The sequence below is a fragment of the Entelurus aequoreus genome, linkage group LG13, assembly GCF_033978785.1.
Source record: "Entelurus aequoreus isolate RoL-2023_Sb linkage group LG13, RoL_Eaeq_v1.1, whole genome shotgun sequence".
Classification (NCBI taxonomy): Eukaryota; Metazoa; Chordata; class Actinopteri; order Syngnathiformes; family Syngnathidae; genus Entelurus; species Entelurus aequoreus.
The window spans coordinates 15,418,745-15,443,269 of NC_084743.1; the positions used below are offsets into that span (position 1 = coordinate 15,418,745).

General features: G+C 35.5%; 1 protein-coding gene across 1 annotated transcript in view; it reads right to left on the reverse strand.

The window, feature by feature from the left end:
- Positions 1–24,525, reverse strand: part of thsd7ba (thrombospondin, type I, domain containing 7Ba) — a 517,449-nt gene that overhangs the window by 401,905 nt on the left and 91,019 nt on the right. Inside the window, exon 3 of the mRNA XM_062067490.1 lies at positions 8,942–9,779. Coding sequence (XP_061923474.1) covers positions 8,942–9,779 — 838 coding nt within the window. The remainder of the gene's footprint in view (positions 1–8,941; positions 9,780–24,525) is intronic.

Consider the following 24,525-nt stretch of genomic DNA (forward strand, 5'->3'; position numbering starts at 1 on the left):
CAAAACGAGACAAAGAAGGAGTGGCATGAAAACAACTCTTTCTGTGGCAGCGTCGGAGAAAGTTGCACACGTGAGCAAACAGTTGTGTCATAGGCCACACAACTACGGTGAGTTCAATGACTGCCGAAATTAGTAGGACAAAACGGCGCTCGCCAAATACTCTCATCAGTGAAGCATAAACATATCAAAGAGTGGGCTTTCTAACAATTAGGAAGGTTTTTTTCACGTTTGTCCTCCTCCAAAAACCATAGTCAAACAAAATATATACATTTTCTACCATCTTTTTCCATTTTAATACATTTTATGAAAAATCTCCAGGGAGCCAAAAAATCAATCATACCCAAATTTATCTGGTGGTTTTATTCAAAATGTTTTCATGCATCAGGGTGTCTATTAATACTCTTAAAGGCCGTGAAAAGGCTCAGACATGCACTAACCAAATATGCCTGATTAGCACTCCAACACAAGTCAAAAACATCAACAAAGCTCACCTTTGTGCATTCACGCACAGCATAAAAGGTTTGGTGGACAAAATCGAGACAAAGAAGGAGTGGCATGAAAACAAGTATTTCTGTGGCAGCGTCGGATAAAGTTGCACACGTGAGCAAACTGTTGCGTCACAGGCCACGCACCTACGGTGGGTTCAAGGACCGCCGAAATTAGTAGGACAAAACGGCGTTCGCCAAATACTCTCATCAGTGAAGCATAAACATATTAAAGAGTGGGCTTTCTAACAATTAGGAAGGTTTTTTTCACGTTTGTCCTCCTACAAAAACTATAGTCAAACAAAATATATACATTTTCCACCATCTTTTTCCATTTTAATACATTTTATGAAAAATCTCCAGGGAGCCAAAAAATCCATCATACCCAAATTTATCTGGTGGTTTTATTCAAAATGTTTTTATGCATCAGGGTGTCTATTAATACTCTTAAAGGTCGCGACAAGGCTCAGACATGCACTAACCAAATATGCCTGATTAGCACTCCAAAACAAGTCAATAACATTATCAAAGTACACCTTTGTGCATTCACGCACAGCATAAAAGGTTTGGTGGACAAAACGAGACAAAGAAGGAGTGGCATGAAAACACGTCTTTTTGTGGTAGCGTCGGAGAAAGTTGCACACGTGAGCAAACTGTTGTGTCACAGTCCACGCACCTACGGTGGGTTTAAGGACCGCCGAAATTAGTAGGACAAAACAGTGCTCGCCAAATAAACATATTAAAGAGTGGGCTTTCTAACAATTAGGAAGGTTTTTGTCATGTTTGTCCTCCTACAGAAACCATATTCAAACAAAATATATATATTTTCCACCGTCTTTTTCCATTTTAATACATTTTATGAAAATTCTCCAGGGAGCCAAAAAATGAATCATACCCAAATGTATCTGGTGGTTTTATTCAAAATGTTTTTATGCATCAGTGTGTCTATTAATACTCTTAAAGGTTGCGACAAGGCTCAGACATGCACTAACCAAATATGCCTGATTAGCACTCCAACACAAGTCAAAAACATCAACAAAGCTCACCTTTGTGCATTCACGCACAGCATAAAAGGTTTGGTGGACAAAAACGAGACAAAGAAGGAGAGGCATGAAACGTGTCTTTCTGTGGCAGTGTTGGAGAAAGTTGTACATGTAAACAAACTGTTGCGTCATAGGCCACACAACTATGGTGAGTTCAATGACCGCCGAATTTAGTAGGACAAAACGGCGCTCGCCAAATACTCTCATCAGTGAAGCATAAACATATTAAAGAGTGGGCTTTCTAACAATTAGGAAGGTTTTTTTCACGTTTCTCCTCCTACAAAAACCGTAGTCAAACAAAATATATATTTTTTCCTCCATCTTTTTCCGTTTTAATACATTTTACGAAAAATCTCCAGGGAGCCAAAAAATCAATCATACCCAAATAATCTGGTGGTTTTATTCAAAATGTTTTTATGCATCAGGGTGTCTATTAATACTCTTAAAGGTTGCGACAAGGCTCAGACATGCACTAACCAAATATGCCTGATTAGCACTCCAACACAAGTCAATAACATCAACAAAGCTCACCTTTGTGCATTCACGCACAGCATAAAAGGTTTGGTGGACAAAACGAGACAAAGAAGGAGTGGCATGAAAACGAGTCTTTCTGTGGCAGCGTCAGGGAAAGTTGTACATGTAAACAAACTGTTGCGTCATAGGCCACACAACTATGGTGAGTTCAATGACCACCGAAATTAGTAGGACAAAACGGCGCTCGCCAAATACTCTCAACAGTGAAACATAAACATGTTAAAGAGCGGGCTTTCTAACAATTAGGAAGGTTTTTGTCATGTTTGTCCTCCTTCAAACAAAATGTATTTATATTCCACCATCTTTTTCCATTTTAATACATTTTATGAAAAATCTCCAGGGAGCCAAAAAATAAATCATACCCAAATAATCTGGTGGTTTTATTCAAAATGTTTTTATGCGTCCGGGGGTCTAAAGGTTGCGACAAGGCTCTAAAAAAACCCACTCTTATAGAAGAAGAGTGAGAAAGTTAGTTTGCATGTGCTAACTGATGAAACGCAGGTGCGACGCAGCCTAAATAAAATCTGGATTTTTCCACTCCGAGGACAAAGGAGGAACAGAGGGCTCAATCTGTGATATTGGCAATGAAGAGCATGAACCGCTAAGGCGGTCATGTGACCACCCGCTGAAGGATAAATCCACACAGGTAAGCCTCTCCGAGTCCTGGTGCAGCATCGTGATGAGCGAATATTTCTTGCTCGCCGCTCAGGCGGTAAAAACCCTCCTACCATTCAGCACTATACCTCGCTCAGCACTGGTTCAGCTGAAAACCAAATACAGACGTACACGACGTGACCGCAGAGTGGCTCGGACTAATAAAACCTTACAGACTCTGAGACTCAGGAGCAAAAACCCCCGCAGGTTCATACGCCCGAACTAAAATGTCAGGTTTGTACCTGAATTTCTTTCACTTTTGTTGATTATGTCACCACCATTACCTCTGCTGTTACCGTATCCATGATACACCGATAGGGAGAAGTTTTTATTTACACAATGAGTCGGGTGTGTCTCAACCTCCGCGGCGAACCCCTGAGGCCGACTCACCGAACCCCTAGGGTTCGATCGAACCCAGGTGAAGAACCACTGCTCTGGTATTTGGCTCTCTATTAGATGCAATGGTTTTTCCGTATTGGGACCATTATTTCGGTCCTAACTTGTTCACCGGTCCTCACATGGACGGTACTTTACCTTGTTGATGTCTCAAGAAGGGTAGAAATACAAGGACACGCAAACACTCATTCTTGTATTTTTACCTTCTTGAGACCTCCGAAAAAAATTTTTTTTAATGTAATTAAGGTCGTAATTTTACTCAACGCAAGTCAAAATTTTACAAGAAAAACTGAACATTTGTACAATATAATGATAAAAGTTGGAATTTTACTGAATAACAGTCGCAATTTTACAAGAAAAGCATAACATTTTGCCAATTTTATGAAAAGAGTCGTAATTTTACTCGACAAAATTCACACTTTTATAAGAAAACTTTTAAATTTTGGCAATTTTATAATAATAATAATCGGAATTTTACTTGGCAAAATTATGACAAAAGTTAGCTGGCGGGTTTTTCCGGGGATGAATAGGGAAGTCCTTCTTTAGCTGCCGTCTTGTTTTATCGTATATTGCTGCCTTTGCACCTGTCCATGTTTACTTTTGTATGCACATTAAATCAACAAAAAATCCTGACTTTGGAGCAATGTTCACAGACTCTAGTACAATGGTTCTTAACCTTGTTGGAGCTACCGAACCCCGTCGTTTTCATATGCTCATTCAACGAACCCTTCTTTAGTACAAAATAAAATGTGTTTTTTTTTTCAAATTCAAGACCAAAGTTTTTATTTACACAATGAGTCGGGTGTGTCTCGACCTCCGCGGCGGAGGCTCCGCCGAACCCCTGAGGCCGACTCACCGAACCCCTAGGGTTCGATCGAACCCAGGTTAAGAACCACTGCTCTGGTATTTGGCTCTCTATTAGATGCAATGGTTTTCCGTATCGGGACCATGATTTCGGTCCTAACTTGTTCACCGGTCCTCACATGGAAGGTACTTTTCCTTGTTGATGTCTCAAGAAGGGTAGAAATACAAGGACACGCAAACACTCATTCTTGTATTTTTACCTTCTTGAGACCTCCGAAAAAATGCCGACCTCTATTATTGTGATAAAGGTCATAATTTTACTCAACGCAAGTCAAAATTTTACAAGAAAAACTGAACATTTGTGCAATATAATGACAAAAGTTGGAATTTTACTGAATAACAGTCGCAATTTTACAAGAAAAGCTTAACATTTTGCCAATTTTATGAAAAGAGTTGGAATTTTAATCAACAAAATTCACAATTTTATAAGAAAACTTTTTAATTTTGGCAATTTTATAATAATAATAATCGGAATTTTACTTGGCAAAATTATGACAAAAGTTAGCTGGCGGGTTTTTTCGGGGATGAATAGGGAAGTCCTTCTTTAGCTGCCGTCTTGTTTCATCATATATTGCTGCCTTTGCACCTGTCCATGTTTACTTTTGTATGCACATTAAATTATCTAAAAAATCCTGACTTTGGAGCAAGGTTCACAGACTCTAGTACAATGGTTCTTAACCTTGTTGGAGCTACCGAACCCCGCCGTTTTCTTATGCGCATTCAACGAGCTCTTCTTTAGTGAAAAATAAAATGTGTTTTTTTTCAAATTCAAGACCAAAGTTTTTATTTACACGATGAGTCGGGTGTGTCTTGACCTCGGCGGCGGAGGCTCCGCCGAACCCCTGAGGCCGACTCACCGAACTCCTACGGTTCGATCGAACCCAGGTGAAGAACCACTGCTCTGGTATTTGGCTCTCTATTAGATGCAATGGTTTTTCCGTATTGGGACCATTATTTCGGTCCTAACTTGTTCACCGGTCCTCACATGGAAGGTACTTTTCCTTGTTGATGTCTCAAGAAGGGTAGAAATACAAGGACACGCAAACACTCATTCTTGTATTTTTACCTTCTTGAGACCTCGGAAAAAATGCCGACCTCTATTATTGTGATAAACGTCGTAATTTTAGTCAACGCAAGTCAAAATTTTACAAGAAAAACTGAACATTTGTGCAATATAATGATGAAAGTTGGAATTTTACTGAATAACAGTCGCAATTTTATGAGAAAAGCTTAACATTTTGCCAATTTTATGAAAAGAGTCTGAATTTTACTCGACAAAATTCACAATTTTATAAGAAAACTTTAAAATTTTGGCAATTTTATAATAATAATAATCGGAATTTTACTCGGCAAAATTATGACAAAAGTTAGCTGGCGGGTTTTCCGGGGATGAATAGGGAAGTCCTTCTTTAGCTGCCGTCTTGTTTCATCATATGTTGCTGCCTTTGCACCTGTCCATGTTTACTTTTGTATGCACATTAAATCAACAAAAAATCCTGACTTTGGAGCAATGTTCACAGACTCTAGTACAATGGTTTTTAACCTTGTTGGAGCTACCGAACCCCGTCGTTTTCATATGCGCATTCACCGAACCCTTCTTTAGTGAAAAATAAAATGTGTTTTTTTTTTCAAATTCAAGACCAGAGTTTTTATTTACACGATGAGTCGGGTGTGTCTCGACCTCCGCGGCGGAGGCTCCGCCGAACCCCTGAGGCCGACTCACCGAACCCCTAGGGTTCGATCAAACCCAGGTTAAGAACCACTGCTCTGGTATTTGGCTCTCTATTAGATGCAATGGTTTTCCGTATCGGGACCATTATTTCGGTCCTAACTTGTTCACCGGTCCTCACATGGAAGGTACTTTTCCTTGTTGATGTCTCAAGAAGGGTAGAAATACAAGGACACACAAACACTCATTCTTGTATTTTTGACTTCTTGAGACCTCCGAAAAATGCCCACCTCTATTATTGTGATAAAGGTCGTAATTTTACTCAACGCAAGTCAAAATTTTACAACAAAAAATGAACATTTGTGCAATATAATGATAAAATTGGAATTTTACTGAATAAGAGTCGCAATTTAACAAGAAAAGCTTAACATTTTGCCAATTTTATGAAAAGAGTCAGAATTTTACTCGACAAAATTCACAATTTTATAAGAAAACTTTTAAATTTTGGCAATTTTATAATAATAATAATCGGAAATTTACTTGGCAAAATTATGACAAAAGTTAGTTGGCGGGTTTTTTCGGGGATGAATAGGGAAGTCCTTCTTTAGCTGCCGTCTTGTTTTATCATATATTGCTGCCTTTGCACCTGTCCATGTTTACTTTTGTATGCACATTAAATCAACAAAAAATATCCTGACTTTGGAGCAATGTTCACAGACTCTAGTACAGTGGTTTTTAACCTTGTTGGAGCTACCGAACCCCGTCGTTTTCATATGCGCATTCAACGAACCCTTCTTTAGTGAAAAATAAAATGTGTTTTTTTTCAAATTCAAGACCAAAGTTTTTATTTACACGATGAGTCGGGTGTGTCTCGACCTCCGCGGCGGAGGCTCCGCCGAACCCCTGAGGCCGACTCACCGAACCCCTAGGGTTCGATCGAACCCAGGTGAAGAACCACTGCTCTGGTATTTGGCTCTCTATTAGATGCAATGGTTTTCCGTATTGGGACCATAATTTCGGTCCTAACTTGTTCACCGGTCCTCACATGGAAGGTACTTTTCCTTGTTGATGTCTCAAAAAGGGTAGAAATACAAGGACACACAAACACTCATTCTTGTATTTTTACCTTCTTGAGACCTCGGAAAAAATGCCGACCTCTATTATTGTGATAAAGGTCGTAATTTTAGTCAACGCAAGTCAAAATTTTACAAGAAAAACTGAACATTTGTGCAATATAATGATAAAAGTTGGAATTTTACTGAATAACAGTCACAATTTAACAAGAAAAGCTTAACATTTTGCCAATTTTATGAAAAGAGTCGGAATTTTACTCGACAAAATTCACAATTTTATAAGAAAACTTTTACATTTTGGCAATTTTATAATAATAATAATCGGAATTTTACTTGGCAAAATTATGACAAAAGTTAGCTGGCGGGTTTTTTCGGGGATGAATAGGGAAGTCCTTCTTTAGCTGCCGTCTTGTTTCATCATATATTGCTGCCTTTGCACCTGTCCATGTTTACTTTTGTATGCACATTAAATCAACAAAAAAATCCTAACTTTGGAGCAATGTTCACAGACTCTAGGACAATGGTTCTTAACCTTGTTGGAGCTACCGAACCCCGTCGTTTTCATATGCGCATTCAACGAGCCCTTCTTTAGTGAAAAATAAAATGTGTTTTTTTTTTAATTCAAGACCAAAGTTTTTATTTACACGATGAGTCGGGTGTGTCTCGACCTCCGCGGCAGAGGCTCCGCCAAACCCCAGAGGCCGACTCACCGAACCCCTAGAGTTCGATCGAACCCAGGTGAAGAACCACTGCTCTGGTATTTGGCTCTCTATTAGATGCAATGGTTTTCCGTATTGGGACCATTATTTCGGTCCTAACTTGTTCACCGGTCCTCACATGGAAGGTACTTTTCCTTGTTGATGTCTCAAGAAGGGTAGAAATACAAGGACACGCAAACACTCATTCTTGTATTTTTACCTTCTTGAGACCTCCGAAAAAATGCCCACCTCTATTATTGTGATAAAGGTCGTAATTTTACTCAACGCAAGTCAAAAATTTACAAGAAAAACTGAACATTTGTGCAATATAATGATAAAAGTTGGAATTTTACTGAATAACAGTCGCAATTTTACGAGAAAAGCTTAACATTTTGCCAATTTTATGAAAAGAGTCGGAATTTTACTCGACAAAATTCACAATTTTATAAGAAAACTTTTAAATTTTGGCAATTTTATAATAATAATGATCGGAATTTTACTTGGCAAAATTATGACAAAAGTTAGCTGGCGGGTTTTTTCGGGGATGTTTTATCATATATTGCTGCCTTTGCACCTGTCCATGTTTACTTTTGTATGCACAATAAATCAACAAAAAATCCTGACTTTGGAGCAATGTTCACAGACTCTAGTACAATGGTTCTTAACCTTGTTGGAGCAAAACCAAAGTTTTTATTTACACGATGAGTCGGGTGTGTCTTGACCTCGGCGGCGGAGGCTCCGCCGAACCCCTGAGGCCGACTCACCGAACCCCTAAGGTTCGATCGAACCCAGGTTAAGAACCACTGGATAGCGTGTCTGCTCTAAAGGATTGTCCGATCAAGCGACATTTGTAAGTTTTACAATATAACTAAAACAATTCATACTAACTACACCGTCCCATGTGTGATGTCTGTAAGAGTGTTTCATGCATATTTGAACCTGCTATTGTATTGTGATCAAGTTAGCGTTGTTAGCATTACTGAATATGCTAACAAGTTTAAAAGTGTCCGTGTTAGTATTATTAACCTGTTTTTTGTATTGTTTCAGTTTCGCAAATCCACCAAAAACGTGACCGAGGAGTTATTGAGGCTGTTTAGCTGATTGGAGAGCTAGCTTCCGCAGCTAGTGGGTCCATGACGATGGCTTCTGTTTTGTTCGATCAGTCGTTTTACTGCCGTGTTACAGGCACCGTTTGAAAACAAAATAAAAGCAGGCTTGAAGATGATCTGTAAAACATAATCCATGCAACATTTTGACCAAAGAACCCCCATTACATGTTATGTAGACCACAAGGAAGTCTTTTACATTCAGAAAACAAATAATAATAATATGACTCCTTTAATGGGCCTTATAATCCGGTGCGCCTTATATATGAAAACAGATCAAAAAGGGACCATTCATCTGTGGTCCGCCTTATAATCCGGTGCGCCCTATGGTCCGGAAAATACGGTAATACTTTTAGAACGTGCTGCGGGCTGTTAAAAACTTTGGACACAAGGTTCTTATTTGTGTGGGATGAACCTACCTTAGCATCGCATTCTTGCCATCACTCCGTGTGCAGCGGACTTGCCGAGTCTGGTACCCCACCTCCAGCTCCCAAGACACGGGGTACTTGCGGAGGCCATGGTGGTGTTGGTGGTACCGGGATGCCTCCTTCTGCAACATGACTGTATTGTTCTCCTTGTTACTGCCGAAGTCCACAGTAGTCCGGCCACTCAACAGGGCGTCCTTGTGATGGGGGAACCGACACTGGCTCCAGGCTCCGACTTTAAGGCTATACTGGTATTCATCCTCCCCGGCGGGGCAGGCGACGGGACCCGAGCAAGTCCTAGTGTCCGTCAGATTGGGGCAACCGGCGCCTCCGTACATGGACGTGGTCAGAACATGTCGAGTCCGATACTGCAAGCCGACGCCGCAGGTCTTACTGCAGCCTGACCAGGAGTCGAAGTCCGAAACCACGCAGTCCTGAGGACACGGGATGAGACACGCCTGCTCCACCGGCGGTCTCTGGGAAAAGAACTCGCATATCCTCGAAGTGACCGTGGTGCGGTTGGAGGTGCGCACGCACTGGACCTTCCGTCTCTGGATGCCGTGCTGCGCCGTCACGCACTCCGGGGTCCTCAGCTTGAGTTCGTTGGAAAAGAACGGGACCAGGACGCAGCCCTCCCAGGCAGAGAGTTCCCACTCAAAGAGGTCCTGGTGCCAGTCGCACACTTTGAAGCAGTGCCGCCGACTCTCGGGTCTGTCCATGTGGTTGCAATGCGAGTGGTGGGTGGTCCAGCCCTCCCTGTGGACGCACCATATCGTCCTGGTCTGAACTCCACCGGACCCGCAGTCTTCACCCACACAATGGCCCCACTGGCCTGGACACAAGAAGGGAAAATCATTTCATTAAAAATGTAAGCTTTACAAAGACCGATTGCAATTATCTGCCAAATTGCAATTCGAGGCCAGTCGCTTAACCTCCGTGATTGCTTTATTCATGACCGGGGGAAGGACAACAAAGGAACTTAACGCAATCAAAACAGTAGTGAAGATCAATACATAGAAAACCAGGACAAGGTTGAGATTCACTTAGGGCCGTAGACTCCCCGTGCGTATGTGAGGCCCAAGTCCCAAGTCCTAAGTTCCAATACTTCAAAAATTACCTACTACCTACTCAGTTGTTAGAGTGTCTGCCCTGAGATCGGTAGGTTGTAGGTTGTTATATAGCGCTTTTCTAAGTACCCAAAGTCGCTTTACACGTTAAAAACCCATCATTTATTCACACCTGGTGGTGGTAAGCTACTTTCGTAGCCACAGCTGCCCTGGGGTAGACTGACGGAAGCGTGGCTGCCAATTTGCACCTACGGCCCCTCCGACCACCACCTATCATTCGTTCAACATTCATTCACCAGTGTGAGCGGCACCGGGGGCAAGGGTGAAGTGTCCTGCTCAAGGACACAACGGCATGGTAAGAGGCGGGGAGCGAACCTGCAACCCTCAGGTTTCTGACACGGGCGCTCTACTACGCCATGCCGCCCCTATATATACACTATAGTCACATATAAATATATTTATACACTATAACCACATATACATATAAATAAAACACATATAAATATATATACATTACCATTCAAAAGTTTGGGGTCACCCAAACCATTTTGTGGAATAGCCTTCATTTCTAAGAACAAGAATAGACTGTCGAGTTTCAGATGAAAGTTCTCTTTTTCTGGCCATTTTGAGCGTTTAATTGACCCCACAAATGTGATGCTCCAGAAACTCAATCTGCTCAAAGGCAGGTCAGTTTTGTAGCTTCTGTAATGAGCTAAAGTGTTTTCAGATGTGTGAACATGATTGCACAAGGGTTTTCTAATCATCAATTAGCCTTCTGAGCCAATGAGCAAACACATTGTACCATTAGAACACTGGAGTGATAGTTGCTGGAAATGGGCCTCTATACACCTATGTAGATATTGCACCAAAAACCAGACATTTGCAGCTAGAATAGTCATTTACCACATTAGCAATGTATAGAGTGTATTTCTTTAAAGTTAAGACTAGTTTAAAGTTATCTTCATTGAAAAGTACAGTGCTTTTCCTTCAAAAATAAGGACATTTCAATGTGACCCCAAAATTTTGAACGGTAGTGTACACTATAACCACATATAAATATATATAAACCACATATAAATATATATACACTATAACCACATATAAATATATATAAACCACATATAAATATATATACACTATAACCACATATAAATATATATAAACCACATATAAATATATATACACTATAACCACGAATAAATATATATAAACCACATATAAATATATATACACTATAACCACATATAAATATATACAAACCACATATAAATATATATACACTATAACCACATATAAATATATATACACTATAACCACATATAAATATATATAAACCACATATAAATATATATACACTATAACCACATATGAATATATATAAACCACATATAAATATATATACACTATAACCACATATAAATATATGTAAACCACATATAAATATATATACACTATAACCACATATAAATATATATAAACCACATATAAATATATATACACTATAACCACATATAAATATATATAAACCACATATAAATATATATACACTATAACTACATATAAATATATATAAACCACATATAAATATATATACACTATAACCACATATAAATATATATAAACCACATATAAATATATATACACTATAACCACATATAAATATATATAAACCACATATAAATATATATACACTATAACCACATATACATATATATAAACCACATATAAATATGTATACACTATAACCACATATAAATATATATAAACCACATATAAATATATATACACTATAACCACATATAAATATATATAAACCACATATAAATATATATACACTATAACCACATATAAATATATAAACCACATATAAATATATATAAACCACATATAAATATATATACACTATAACCACATATAAATATATATAAACCACATATAAATATATATACACTATAACCACATATAAATATATATAAACCACATATAAATATATATACACTATAACCACATATAAATATATATAAACCACATATAAATATATATACACTATAACCACATATAAATATATATAAACCACATATAAATATATATACACTATAACCACATATAAATATATATAAACCACATATAAATATATATACACTATAACCACATATAAATATATAAACCACATATAAATATATATAAACCACATATAAATATATATACACTATAACCACATATAAATATATATAAACCACATATAAATATATATACACTATAACCACATATAAATATATATAAACCACATATAAATATATATACACTATAACCACATATAAATATATATAAACCACATATAAATATATATACACTATAACCACATATAAATATATATAAACCACATATAAATATATATACACTATAACCACATATAAATATATATAAACCACATATAAATATATATACACTATAACCACATATAAATATATATAAACCACATATAAATATATATACACTATAACCACATATACATATATATAAACCACATATAAATATATATACACTATAACCACATATAAATATATATAAACCACATATAAATATATATACACTATAACCACATATAAATATATATAAACCACATATAAATATATATACACTATAACCACATATAAATATATAAACCACATATAAATATATATAAACCACATATAAATATATATACACTATAACCACATATAAATATATATAAACCACATATAAATATATATACACTATAACCACATATAAATATATATAAACCACATATAAATATATATACACTATAACCACATATAAATATATATAAACCACATATAAATATATATACACTATAACCACATATAAATATATATAAACCACATATAAATATATATACACTATAACCACATATAAATATATATAAACCATATATAAATATATATACACTATAACCACATATAAATATATAAACCACATATAAATATATATAAACCACATATAAATATATATACACTATAACCACATATAAATATATATAAACCACATATAAATATATATACACTATAACCACATATAAATATATATAAACCACATATAAATATATATACACTATAACCACATATAAATATATATAAACCACATATAAATATATATACACTATAACCACATATAAATATATATAAACCACATATAAATATATATACACTATAACCACATATACATATATATAAACCACATATAAATATATATACACTATAACCACATATAAATATATATAAACCACATATAAATATATATACACTATAACCACATATAAATATATATAAACCACATATAAATATATATACACTATAACTACATATAAATATATATAAACCACATATAAATATATATACACTATAACCACATATAAATATATATAAACCACATATAAATATATATACACTATAACCACATATAAATATATATAAACCACATATAAATATATATACACTATAACCACATATACATATATATAAACCACATATAAATATGTATACACTATAACCACATATAAATATATATAAACCACATATAAATATACATACACTATAACCACATATAAATATATATAAACCACATATAAATATATATACACTATAACCACATATAAATATATAAACCACATATAAATATATATAAACCACATATAAATATATATACACTATAACCACATATAAATATATATAAACCACATATAAATATATATACACTATAACCACATATAAATATATATAAACCACATATAAATATATATACACTATAACCACATATAAATATATATAAACCACATATAAATATATATACACTATAACCACATATAAATATATATAAACCACATATAAATATATATACACTATAACCACATATAAATATATATAAACCACATATAAATATATATACACTATAACCACATATAAATATATAAACCACATATAAATATATATAAACCACATATAAATATATATACACTATAACCACATATAAATATATATAAACCACATATAAATATATATACACTATAACCACATATAAATATATATAAACCACATATAAATATATATACACTATAACCACATATAAATATATATAAACCACATATAAATATATATACACTATAACCACATATAAATATATATAAACCACATATAAATATATATACACTATAACCACATATAAATATATATAAACCACATATAAATATATATACACTATAACCACATATAAATATATATAAACCACATATAAATATATATACACTATAACCACATATACATATATATAAACCACATATAAATATATATACACTATAACCACATATAAATATATATAAACCACATATAAATATATATACACTATAACCACATATAAATATATATAAACCACATATAAATATATATACACTATAACCACATATAAATATATAAACCACATATAAATATATATAAACCACATATAAATATATATACACTATAACCACATATAAATATATATAAACCACATATAAATATATATACACTATAACCACATATAAATATATATAAACCACATATAAATATATATACACTATAACCACATATAAATATATATAAACCACATATAAATATATATACACTATAACCACATATAAATATATATAAACCACATATAAATATATATACACTATAACCACATATAAATATATATAAACCATATATAAATATATATACACTATAACCACATATAAATATATAAACCACATATAAATATATATAAACCACATATAAATATATATACACTATAACCACATATAAATATATATAAACCACATATAAATATATATACACTATAACCACATATAAATATATATAAACCACATATAAATATATATACACTATAACCACATATAAATATATATAAACCACATATAAATATATATACACTATAACCACATATAAATATATATAAACCACATATAAATATATATACACTATAACCACATATACATATATATAAACCACATATAAATATATATACACTATAACCACATATAAATATATATAAACCACATATAAATATATATACACTATAACCACATATAAATATATATAAACCACATATAAATATATATACACTATAACCACATATAAATATATAAACCACATATAAATATATATAAACCACATATAAATATATATACACTATAACCACATATAAATATATATAAACCACATATAAATATATATACACTATAACCACATATAAATATATATAAACCACATATAAATATATATACACTATAACCACATATAAATATATATAAACCACATATAAATATATATACACTATAACCACATATAAATATATATAAACCACATATAAATATATATACACTATAACCACATATAAATATATATAAACCACATATAAATATATATACACTATAACCACATATAAATATATAAACCACATATAAATATATATAAACCACATATAAATATATATACACTATAACCACATATAAATATATATAAACCACATATAAATATATATACACTATAACCACATATAAATATATATAAACCACATATAAATATATATACACTATAACCACATATAAATATATATAAACCACATATAAATATATATACACTATAACCACATATAAATATATATAAACCACATATAAATATATATACACTATAACCACATATAAATATATATAAACCACATATAAATATATATACACTATAACCACATATAAATATATATAAACCACATATAAATATATATACACTATAACCACATATACATATATATAAACCACATATAAATATATATACACTATAACCACATATAAATATATATAAACCACATATAAATATATATACACTATAACCACATATAAATATATATAAACCACATATAAATATATATACACTATAACCACATATAAATATATAAACCACATATAAATATATATAAACCACATATAAATATATATACACTATAACCACATATAAATATATATAAACCACATATAAATATATATACACTATAACCACATATAAATATATATAAACCACATATAAATATATATACACTATAACCACATATAAATATATATAAACCACATATAAATATATATACACTATAACCACATATAAATATATATAAACCACATATAAATATATATACACTATAACCACATATAAATATATATAAACCACATATAAATATATATACACTATAACCACATATAAATATATAAACCACATATAAATATATATAAACCACATATAAATATATATACACTATAACCACATATAAATATATATAAACCACATATAAATATATATACACTATAACCACATATAAATATATATAAACCACATATAAATATATATACACTATAACCACATATAAATATATATAAACCACATATAAATATATATACACTATAACCACATATAAATATATATAAACCACATATAAATATATATACACTATAACCACATATAAATATATATAAACCACATATAAATATATATACACTATAACCACATATAAATATATATAAACCACATATAGATATATATACACTATAACCACATATAAATATATATAAACCACATATAAATATATATACACTATAACCACATATAAATATATACAGTATACACTATATCCACATATAAACCTGTTTGATGCTTGGAAGAGTTGCTGGGGATCAATTTAGGTTCAGATCCGGTAGAGGTTGAGCTGAGCCATGATTTTATGGCAGTTTTAAAATTTAGTAGGGAAGTTCGAATTTTAAGGTCTGTTGGTAGTGCATTCCACTGCGTGGGGGCAAAATAGTAGAATGCATTTTTTTCCCATGAGAGTCTTGAATTTGGTGGGGACGATCTGCACGGTGGTTTTGTTTTCTGTGTGTAGACTTTTGTTAACTGTGTGAACATTTTAAATTTAGTGTGTAAGCAATTGGGAAAAAAAACTGTAAATGCATGGTAACGCAGTTAATGCACAGAAGTTGAGACATGCCTAAAATCTTTAAAAGGACGCTTCAAAATGGGTCTAAACATTGATCAAATAGAGGGATCTAAGTTGGGCTTCTTTAGCAGAGGTTCCAGTCCGTGGAACTGTGCTGCAGGTTTGAGCTGTGATACAACGTAGTCGAGCGAGGACAGGGACCATACAGAGGTCTTGATCATTAGATCTCAGAAACCTGGTGAGGTGGGGGTGGACTTGGGCGTAAGGACGCTTTTACCAACTGTGCTGTTCTGAAAACGCCGCCTGCATGCGTGATTTATGGAAGTGTGATCGGGAGTGATTCCGCCGCCGGGGGCTGCGGCGAACACAAGCATTAGCTCTCTCCCAAACTCGGAATAACCGCTCGTGATCTGTCAGCGTCGGCATGCGTCGGCCTCTCAGGACCAAGGAGTCGGCCTCGGTTCCTTAGCTCCGTTCTCAGCACGGAGCTAAGGGCCTCCCCGATGGCCCCCCGGTATATTTATTTCATCAACGCTCTGGAATAAAAGGGCTAAGAGGTTGAGCCAATCACACCACGATACCGGAACAGACATCAATTAAACAGGCCGTGTTCTAACCATGTTGACTGGAAGTGGGACTAACCATAGCACAGAAGCAATCTACTTTGCCCCGGAAGCTCACAGATGGCACCAAATTGGAAGCTAACAACGGAGCAATAAAGTGTCTCGTCAACAGCGGCGAGCAGCACTCCATCAAAAAACTACAAGGATCTCAGCACAGTGGAATGTCTTAATCTCTTCCCCCGGCGGCCCCTTTAATTACATTTGGTAAAAGCCGCGCCGGGTAAGTTCAGGAGGAATTTATTGGACATCTGGGCGCGCAAGTCTCGCAGTTAAGATGCGGTTAGCGCCCCAAATGTTTGTTTGCCCAATTAAAGACGATACAAAACGACGTCCTATTATTCATCTGCATGTTGAAGTCATGCCATCAAAGCGGTGGAAATATAATAACTCTACTCCACTTTGTGTTTCGATTGGTCGTTTTCCACACAGCCAAACATCACAACTTTTGTGTTTACTGACATCCGTCCGACCCCTTTCCATACCCATTGTCCTCATGAGCTGGACCCCTGGCATTAAGACTTTACCCTTAATGTTCATATTGTTGTTACTCAGCCAGCGTTTGTGGGTCTGATGGACCCGTTGCATTTTGTGGCTTTTAATGCCTCACAATCAAACACTTTGATGTTAAAATACTAAACAGATGTTTATTGGGATAAGGTAAACATCTGTTCAGTATTTCAACATAAAAGTGTTTGATTGTGAGGCATTAAAAGCCACAAAATGCAACAGGTCCATCAGACCCACAAACGCTGGCTGAGTAACAACAATATGAACGTGGCACGGAAAATGTATCTGCCAGTTTCTGCATCCCACAGGGATTCTTCTTTTGTGTTTCTGCAACTGCGGTTCCCACACAAGGTTGCAACATTGTTTGTCAACACTGTCTATTCTCATTTTCTCGCACATTTAACCCTCTGATGTTCTGTGTACCTACACTCTGTCCTCCTCCTGTCTAGGCCTGCTGTGTGTGTGTGTGTGTGTGTGGTACACATAACATCAATTTCCACACTTCTATTAGCACCGGGTCCAGTGGACCCGGACATCTTATATGTAATAGAAATGTGTAGGGGGGGGTGTATGGTGTGCGGTCATTAAATATGTATTCTGATATATGTTCTTCACAGAAAATGAGCCAAAGTCAGTGAGTCTCAGTTTGAAAAATTAATTAATTTTATCATTTTTTTTAAATAAAAAAATTAAAACGGGTCCCACCGACCCGAACACCATAACACTATAAGCCACATATATATATATATATATATATATATATATATATATATATATATATATATATATATATATATATATATATATATATATATATATATATATATATATATATATTAGTCTAGTATGACTAATATATGGAAACATGTTTTTTTCTAACATATAGTGGGTGTGGCTTGGACTTATATATGTATATATATATAAATATATATGTATGTATATATATATATATATATATATATATATATATATATATATATATATATATATATATATATATATATATATATATATATATATATATATATATTTATATATATATACACACATATATTTAATGACTTTTTTTTCAAACAATTATTTATTTTTTTTTACGTAAAAATGTGGAATATACATGTGTATGTATATATATATACACATATGTACATACATATATATATTTATTGATATATATTTATATATATACTGTATATATATATATATATATGTATATATATATATTGTAGGGGAATAATTATTCATTTTGCATTACATTTTTTTAGATTAATACATAAAAAAATTGTATATGTAAAAATTTTAATAATCTTAATGAACTAAACAGAGAAAAATTCACAAAATGATTCAATAGTCATGATGTTTCCTGTCAAAGGTATCAGTATTGGCGATAACGAGCCTTGTTTTGATCGATACCAAAACTCCCAGTATCGCCCACCGCTACTTTATAAACACACTGTAATTCAAACAAACATATTTATCCGCTTGCATCGGACACACATAGCGATGTCACAGCTCTTATTTACATCAGTTGTTTTTCACCAGACGACACGCGGTAAGTTCATCACTGCAAGAGTCTGCAGGTGATCAAGTATGGCGAAATGATAACGAGCGCTTTAAATTAATGATTGGAGACAGACAGCATGAAGTGCGAATGCTTAATCCCCTCTCGCCGTTCCTTCCGTCTCGCCGTTTCCCTCTCCGACAGTTCTCCCGCCATCCATCGGCGTGAGTTGGGCTGTTTATATGTACGTGTCGGAAGGCTTTTTAATTAAATGATACCTGTGCCACGGAGTCACATTATGCACAGACGCTCCCCCGTGCCATCAATTGCAATTCATGAGTGCGGCAACAGATCTTCAATTACGACCTTTGCATATGCAGACCATCGGATTCATCATCAGGCATCACCGGCAGGCTCCTATTAAGTCCGAGCCGACCAAAGAAAAAACATAAATGAATGCATTCAGTAAGTGAGGTGACGACGTTGTTATGATAGCGCCAGAATATTTCTTTAAAATATGAAGAATTACTTTTAGCTGTTCCAAGTCAACACGTAGATACCGCAGAGCCTAAACAATGCATGGTAATCAATTCTGTGCCCTGAGGCGTTATTTCTATGCATGTAGGCGTTTGTATGGATTCTCTTATTCATCAGCTGTACTCGAATACCAAACAATAATCCCAACTCCTGCCGTTGGAAAAGCAAGATATGGTTAGATCGGAAGATGCTGGCAGCCGTTCAAGGTACCCGAAGCCAAAGCTGCTACAAATGATGGGATTATGCGGGAAGAGCGTGGGCACTCAGTCTATTTTTTTTGTGATTTTTGCATTAAATCGCAAGCTGGACAACATCTTGAAGACGTCGTCCGCTCTGCATGGCGAAGTAGGATGAATTTGAGGACTACGAATAGACAATTCAAGTGAGAGGTTTAAATTATTTTTTTGCTTAAAGGCCTACTGAAAGCCACTACTACCGACCACGCAGTCTGATAGTTTATATATCAATGATGAAATCTTAACATTGCAACACATGCCAATACGGCCGGGTTAACTTATAAAGCGCAATTTTATATTTCCCGCGAAACTTCCGGTTGAAAACGTCTATGTATGATGGCGTATGCGCGTGACGTCAATGGTTGAAACGGAAGTATTCGGACACATTGTATCCAATACAAAAAAGCTCTGTTTTCATCGCAAAATTCCACAGTATTCTGGACATCTGTGTTGGTGAATCTTTTGCAATTTGTTTAATGAACAATGAAGACTGCAAAGAAGAAAGCTGTAGGTGGGATCGGTGTATTAGCGGCTGGCTGCAGCAACACAACCAGGAGGACTTTGACTTGGATAGCAGACGCGCTATCCGACGCTAGACGCCGACCGCATCGATGATCGGGTGAAGTCCTTTGTTGCTCCGTTGATCGCTGGAACGCAGGTGAGCACGGGTGTTGATGAGCAGATGAAAGCTGGCTGGCGTAGGTGGATAGCTAATGTTTTTAGCATAGCTCTGTGAGGTCCCGTAGCTAAGTTAGCTACAATGGCGTCGTTAGCAACAGCATTTTTAAGCTTCGCCAGCCTGGAAAGCATTAACCGTGTAGTTACATGTCCATGGTTTAATAGTATTGTTGATCTTCTGTCTATCCTTCCAGTCAGGGGCTTATTTATTTTGTTTCTATCTGCAGTTAAGCCCGATGCTATCACGTTAGCTCCGTAGCTAAAGTGCTTCGCCGATGTATTTTCGTGGAGGTAAAAGTCACTGTGAATGTCCATTTCGCGTTGTCGACTCTCATTTTCAAGAGGATATAGTATCCGAGGTGGTTTAAAATACAAATCCGTGATCCACAATAGAAAAATTAGAAAGTGTGGAATCCAATGAGCCAGCTTGTACCTAAGTTACGGTCAGAGCGAAAAAAGATACGTCCTGCACTGCACTCTAGTCCTTCACTCTCACGTTCCTCATCCACAAATCTCTCATCCTCGCTCAAATTAATGGGGTAATCGTCAATTTCTCGGTCCGAATCGCTCTCGCTGCTGGTTTAAACAATGGGGAAATGTGAGGAGCCTTTCAACCTGTGACGTCACGCTACTTCCGGTACAGGCAAGGCTTTTTTATCAGCGACCAAAAGTTGCGAACTTTATCGTCGATGTTCTCCACTAAATCCTTTCAGCAAAAATATGGCAATATCGTGAAATGATCAAGTATGACACATAGAATGGATCTGCTATCCCCGTTTAAATTTTAAAAAATCATTTCAGTAGGCCTTTAAACACTAGGGTTGCACGGTATACCGGTACAAGTATAGTACCGCGATACTAATGAGTCGTCGTCACGCCGTGTCTTTGCTGGTTTTACGAGCAGAGGAGCATGTTCGGCAGCGCACGCACACAGAGTACTTATAAGCAGACACAGTGTGTAGACAGAAAAGGGAGAACGGACGCATTTTGGCCTGAAAGCTAACGATTAAGGTGAAGTTATAACACTGAAACGCCCTCAGGAAGAGGTGCTTTAAGACATGGCTAGCTAGCTAGCGGCTAATGTTGTAGCTACTTCTAAATCACTAATCCTCGCCTCCTTGGCAACAAATAAAGTACGTTTCTTACAAGGACGAGGAATAGCTAAACATGCTTTACTACACACCGTAGCTCACCGGCGTCACAATGTAAACAAATACCATTTGCGGATCTACACCTGACATCCACTGTAATGATACCAAGTACAAGAGTGTACCTAGTCGATACTACTATGATTACATCGCTATTTTATGGCATCAAAAAATCTGTTTTTTTTTTTTTTTAAATGATATTATGTTTAAAAACTCGGGAAATATGTCCCTGGACACATGATGACTTTGAATATGACCAATGTATGATCCTTTAACTACTTGGTATCGGATTGATACCCAAATGTGTGGTATCATCTAAAACTAATGTAAAGCATCCAAACAACAGAAGAATAAGTGATCATCACATTTGAACAGAAGTGTAGATAGAACATGTTAAAAGATAAAGTAAGCAGATATTAACAGTAAATGAACAAGTAGATGACTGCCAAGGGCGAACATCGAGTGCCGTGACGCAGACAAAGCAGAGACAGGGCGATATCACACATTTGCATTTCATTAATAGTTACATATTGTGTCTAACTGGGGCTGTTGAGATTACCCCCTTCCCTCAGCGACAGCCTCAGTGATGTAACCAGGGACCTCCCAAATAAATAGAGGAAGCACGTGGGCAGGATTTTAGAGCGTAGTTTGGATCTGTAACTAGAGTACAGCCCAATAACGTCCCTCCTCATTGAGCAAAATTGAACCCTGTCTCCGCATGATTCCTTGCTTCTTGCCTGTTTAATAGATGTCATCAGTGTTTGAACCTGACATGGAGCAGTGCCAGAAAGGCTGCAGCGTTGCAAGTCTCGTGGCTTCTGTGTCAAGTTTTTTTTTTTTTTTTTTTCCTGGCCCCAGACTGAGCCCGCCTCCCCCATAAAAGCCCAGTGTGGGATAGACTTCTTTTTTTTACCTACCTTTTCACATCGTTTACGGGCTGACAATAAAGCGCCGTCCTATCCTATCCTAATGACAGATTTCCACCATTAATGAAAATCTGCAAAGAGACCAATCAGGATCCAATCCAGGCTGCGTAAACCAACACCGGCCCGATAAGCTCCTCTATGCAAGCAAAAAGTGTCATTTAAGTGTGCAAATAAAGGAGCGTTTCCCCGTAATTGACCTCCTTATTGCTTTTTAATGAAGCCATCAGTCAGAGGCGGCGGTAAAACATAGAGATGAAAGGTGCAAAAAAAAAAAACATCCAATAAAAAACATTATATAGGCGCCGTGTTCATATTTGTTCCACTCGCTTTCAAGAGGTTTGTCCCTACAGTCCAGTAGCAAGAAAACAATACTATGTCAGGCTGTAATATAAGTGTTGGATTACTGCCTGGCTTCCAGTGACCGGCACATCCCTTGTCAGCCCCGTGCAAACACACAGGTGGCAAAATAACAAGGCTTCCAGCAAAGGTGCCTCGGTTTTCTTTAGAATGTTCTAGGAACATTGTGTTATGATACCACGTTTGGGAACACAAGCACGTACTGAATGTTGGACTATGCCGGCTTTGCTATGCATCATGATGATAACAGAGGGTAACATGATCAGGGTTTGGAAAAGAGTACTTTCAAAAAAGTAAATAACTGTATTTACTTTGCCAAAAATAGTTATGAATTACTAACGGAATTGCCCTTTGAAGGCCTACTGAAAGCCACTACTACCGACCACACAGTCGGATAGTTTATATATCAATGATGAAATCTTAACATTGCAACACATGCCAGTGCAATTTAAAATTTCCCTGGAAACTTCCGGCTGAAAACGTCTATGTATGATGACGTATGCGCGTGACGTCGATGGTTGAAGCGGAAGTATTGGTACACCATTTTATCCCTGTTTTCATCGCAAAATTCCACAGTATTCTGAACATCTGTGTTGGTGAATCTTTTGCAATTTGTTTAATGAACAATGGAGACTGCAAAGAAGAAAGCTGTGGGTGGGATCGGTGTATTAGCGGCCGGCTGCAGCAACACAACCAGGAGGACTTTGAGTTTAATAGCAGACGCGCTATCCGACGCTAGCCGCCGACCGCATCGATGATCGGGTGAAGTCCTTCGTCGCGCCGTCGATCGCTGGAACGCAGGTGAGCACGGGTGTTGATGAGCAGATGAGGGCTGGCGTAGGTGGAGAGCTGATGTTTCTAGCATAGCTCTGTCGAGGTCCCGTAGCTAAGTTAGCTTCAATGGCGTCGTTAGCAACAGCATTGCTAGGCTTCGCCAGGCGGCACAGCATTAACCGTGTGGTTACAGGTCCAGGGTTTGGTAGTATTGTT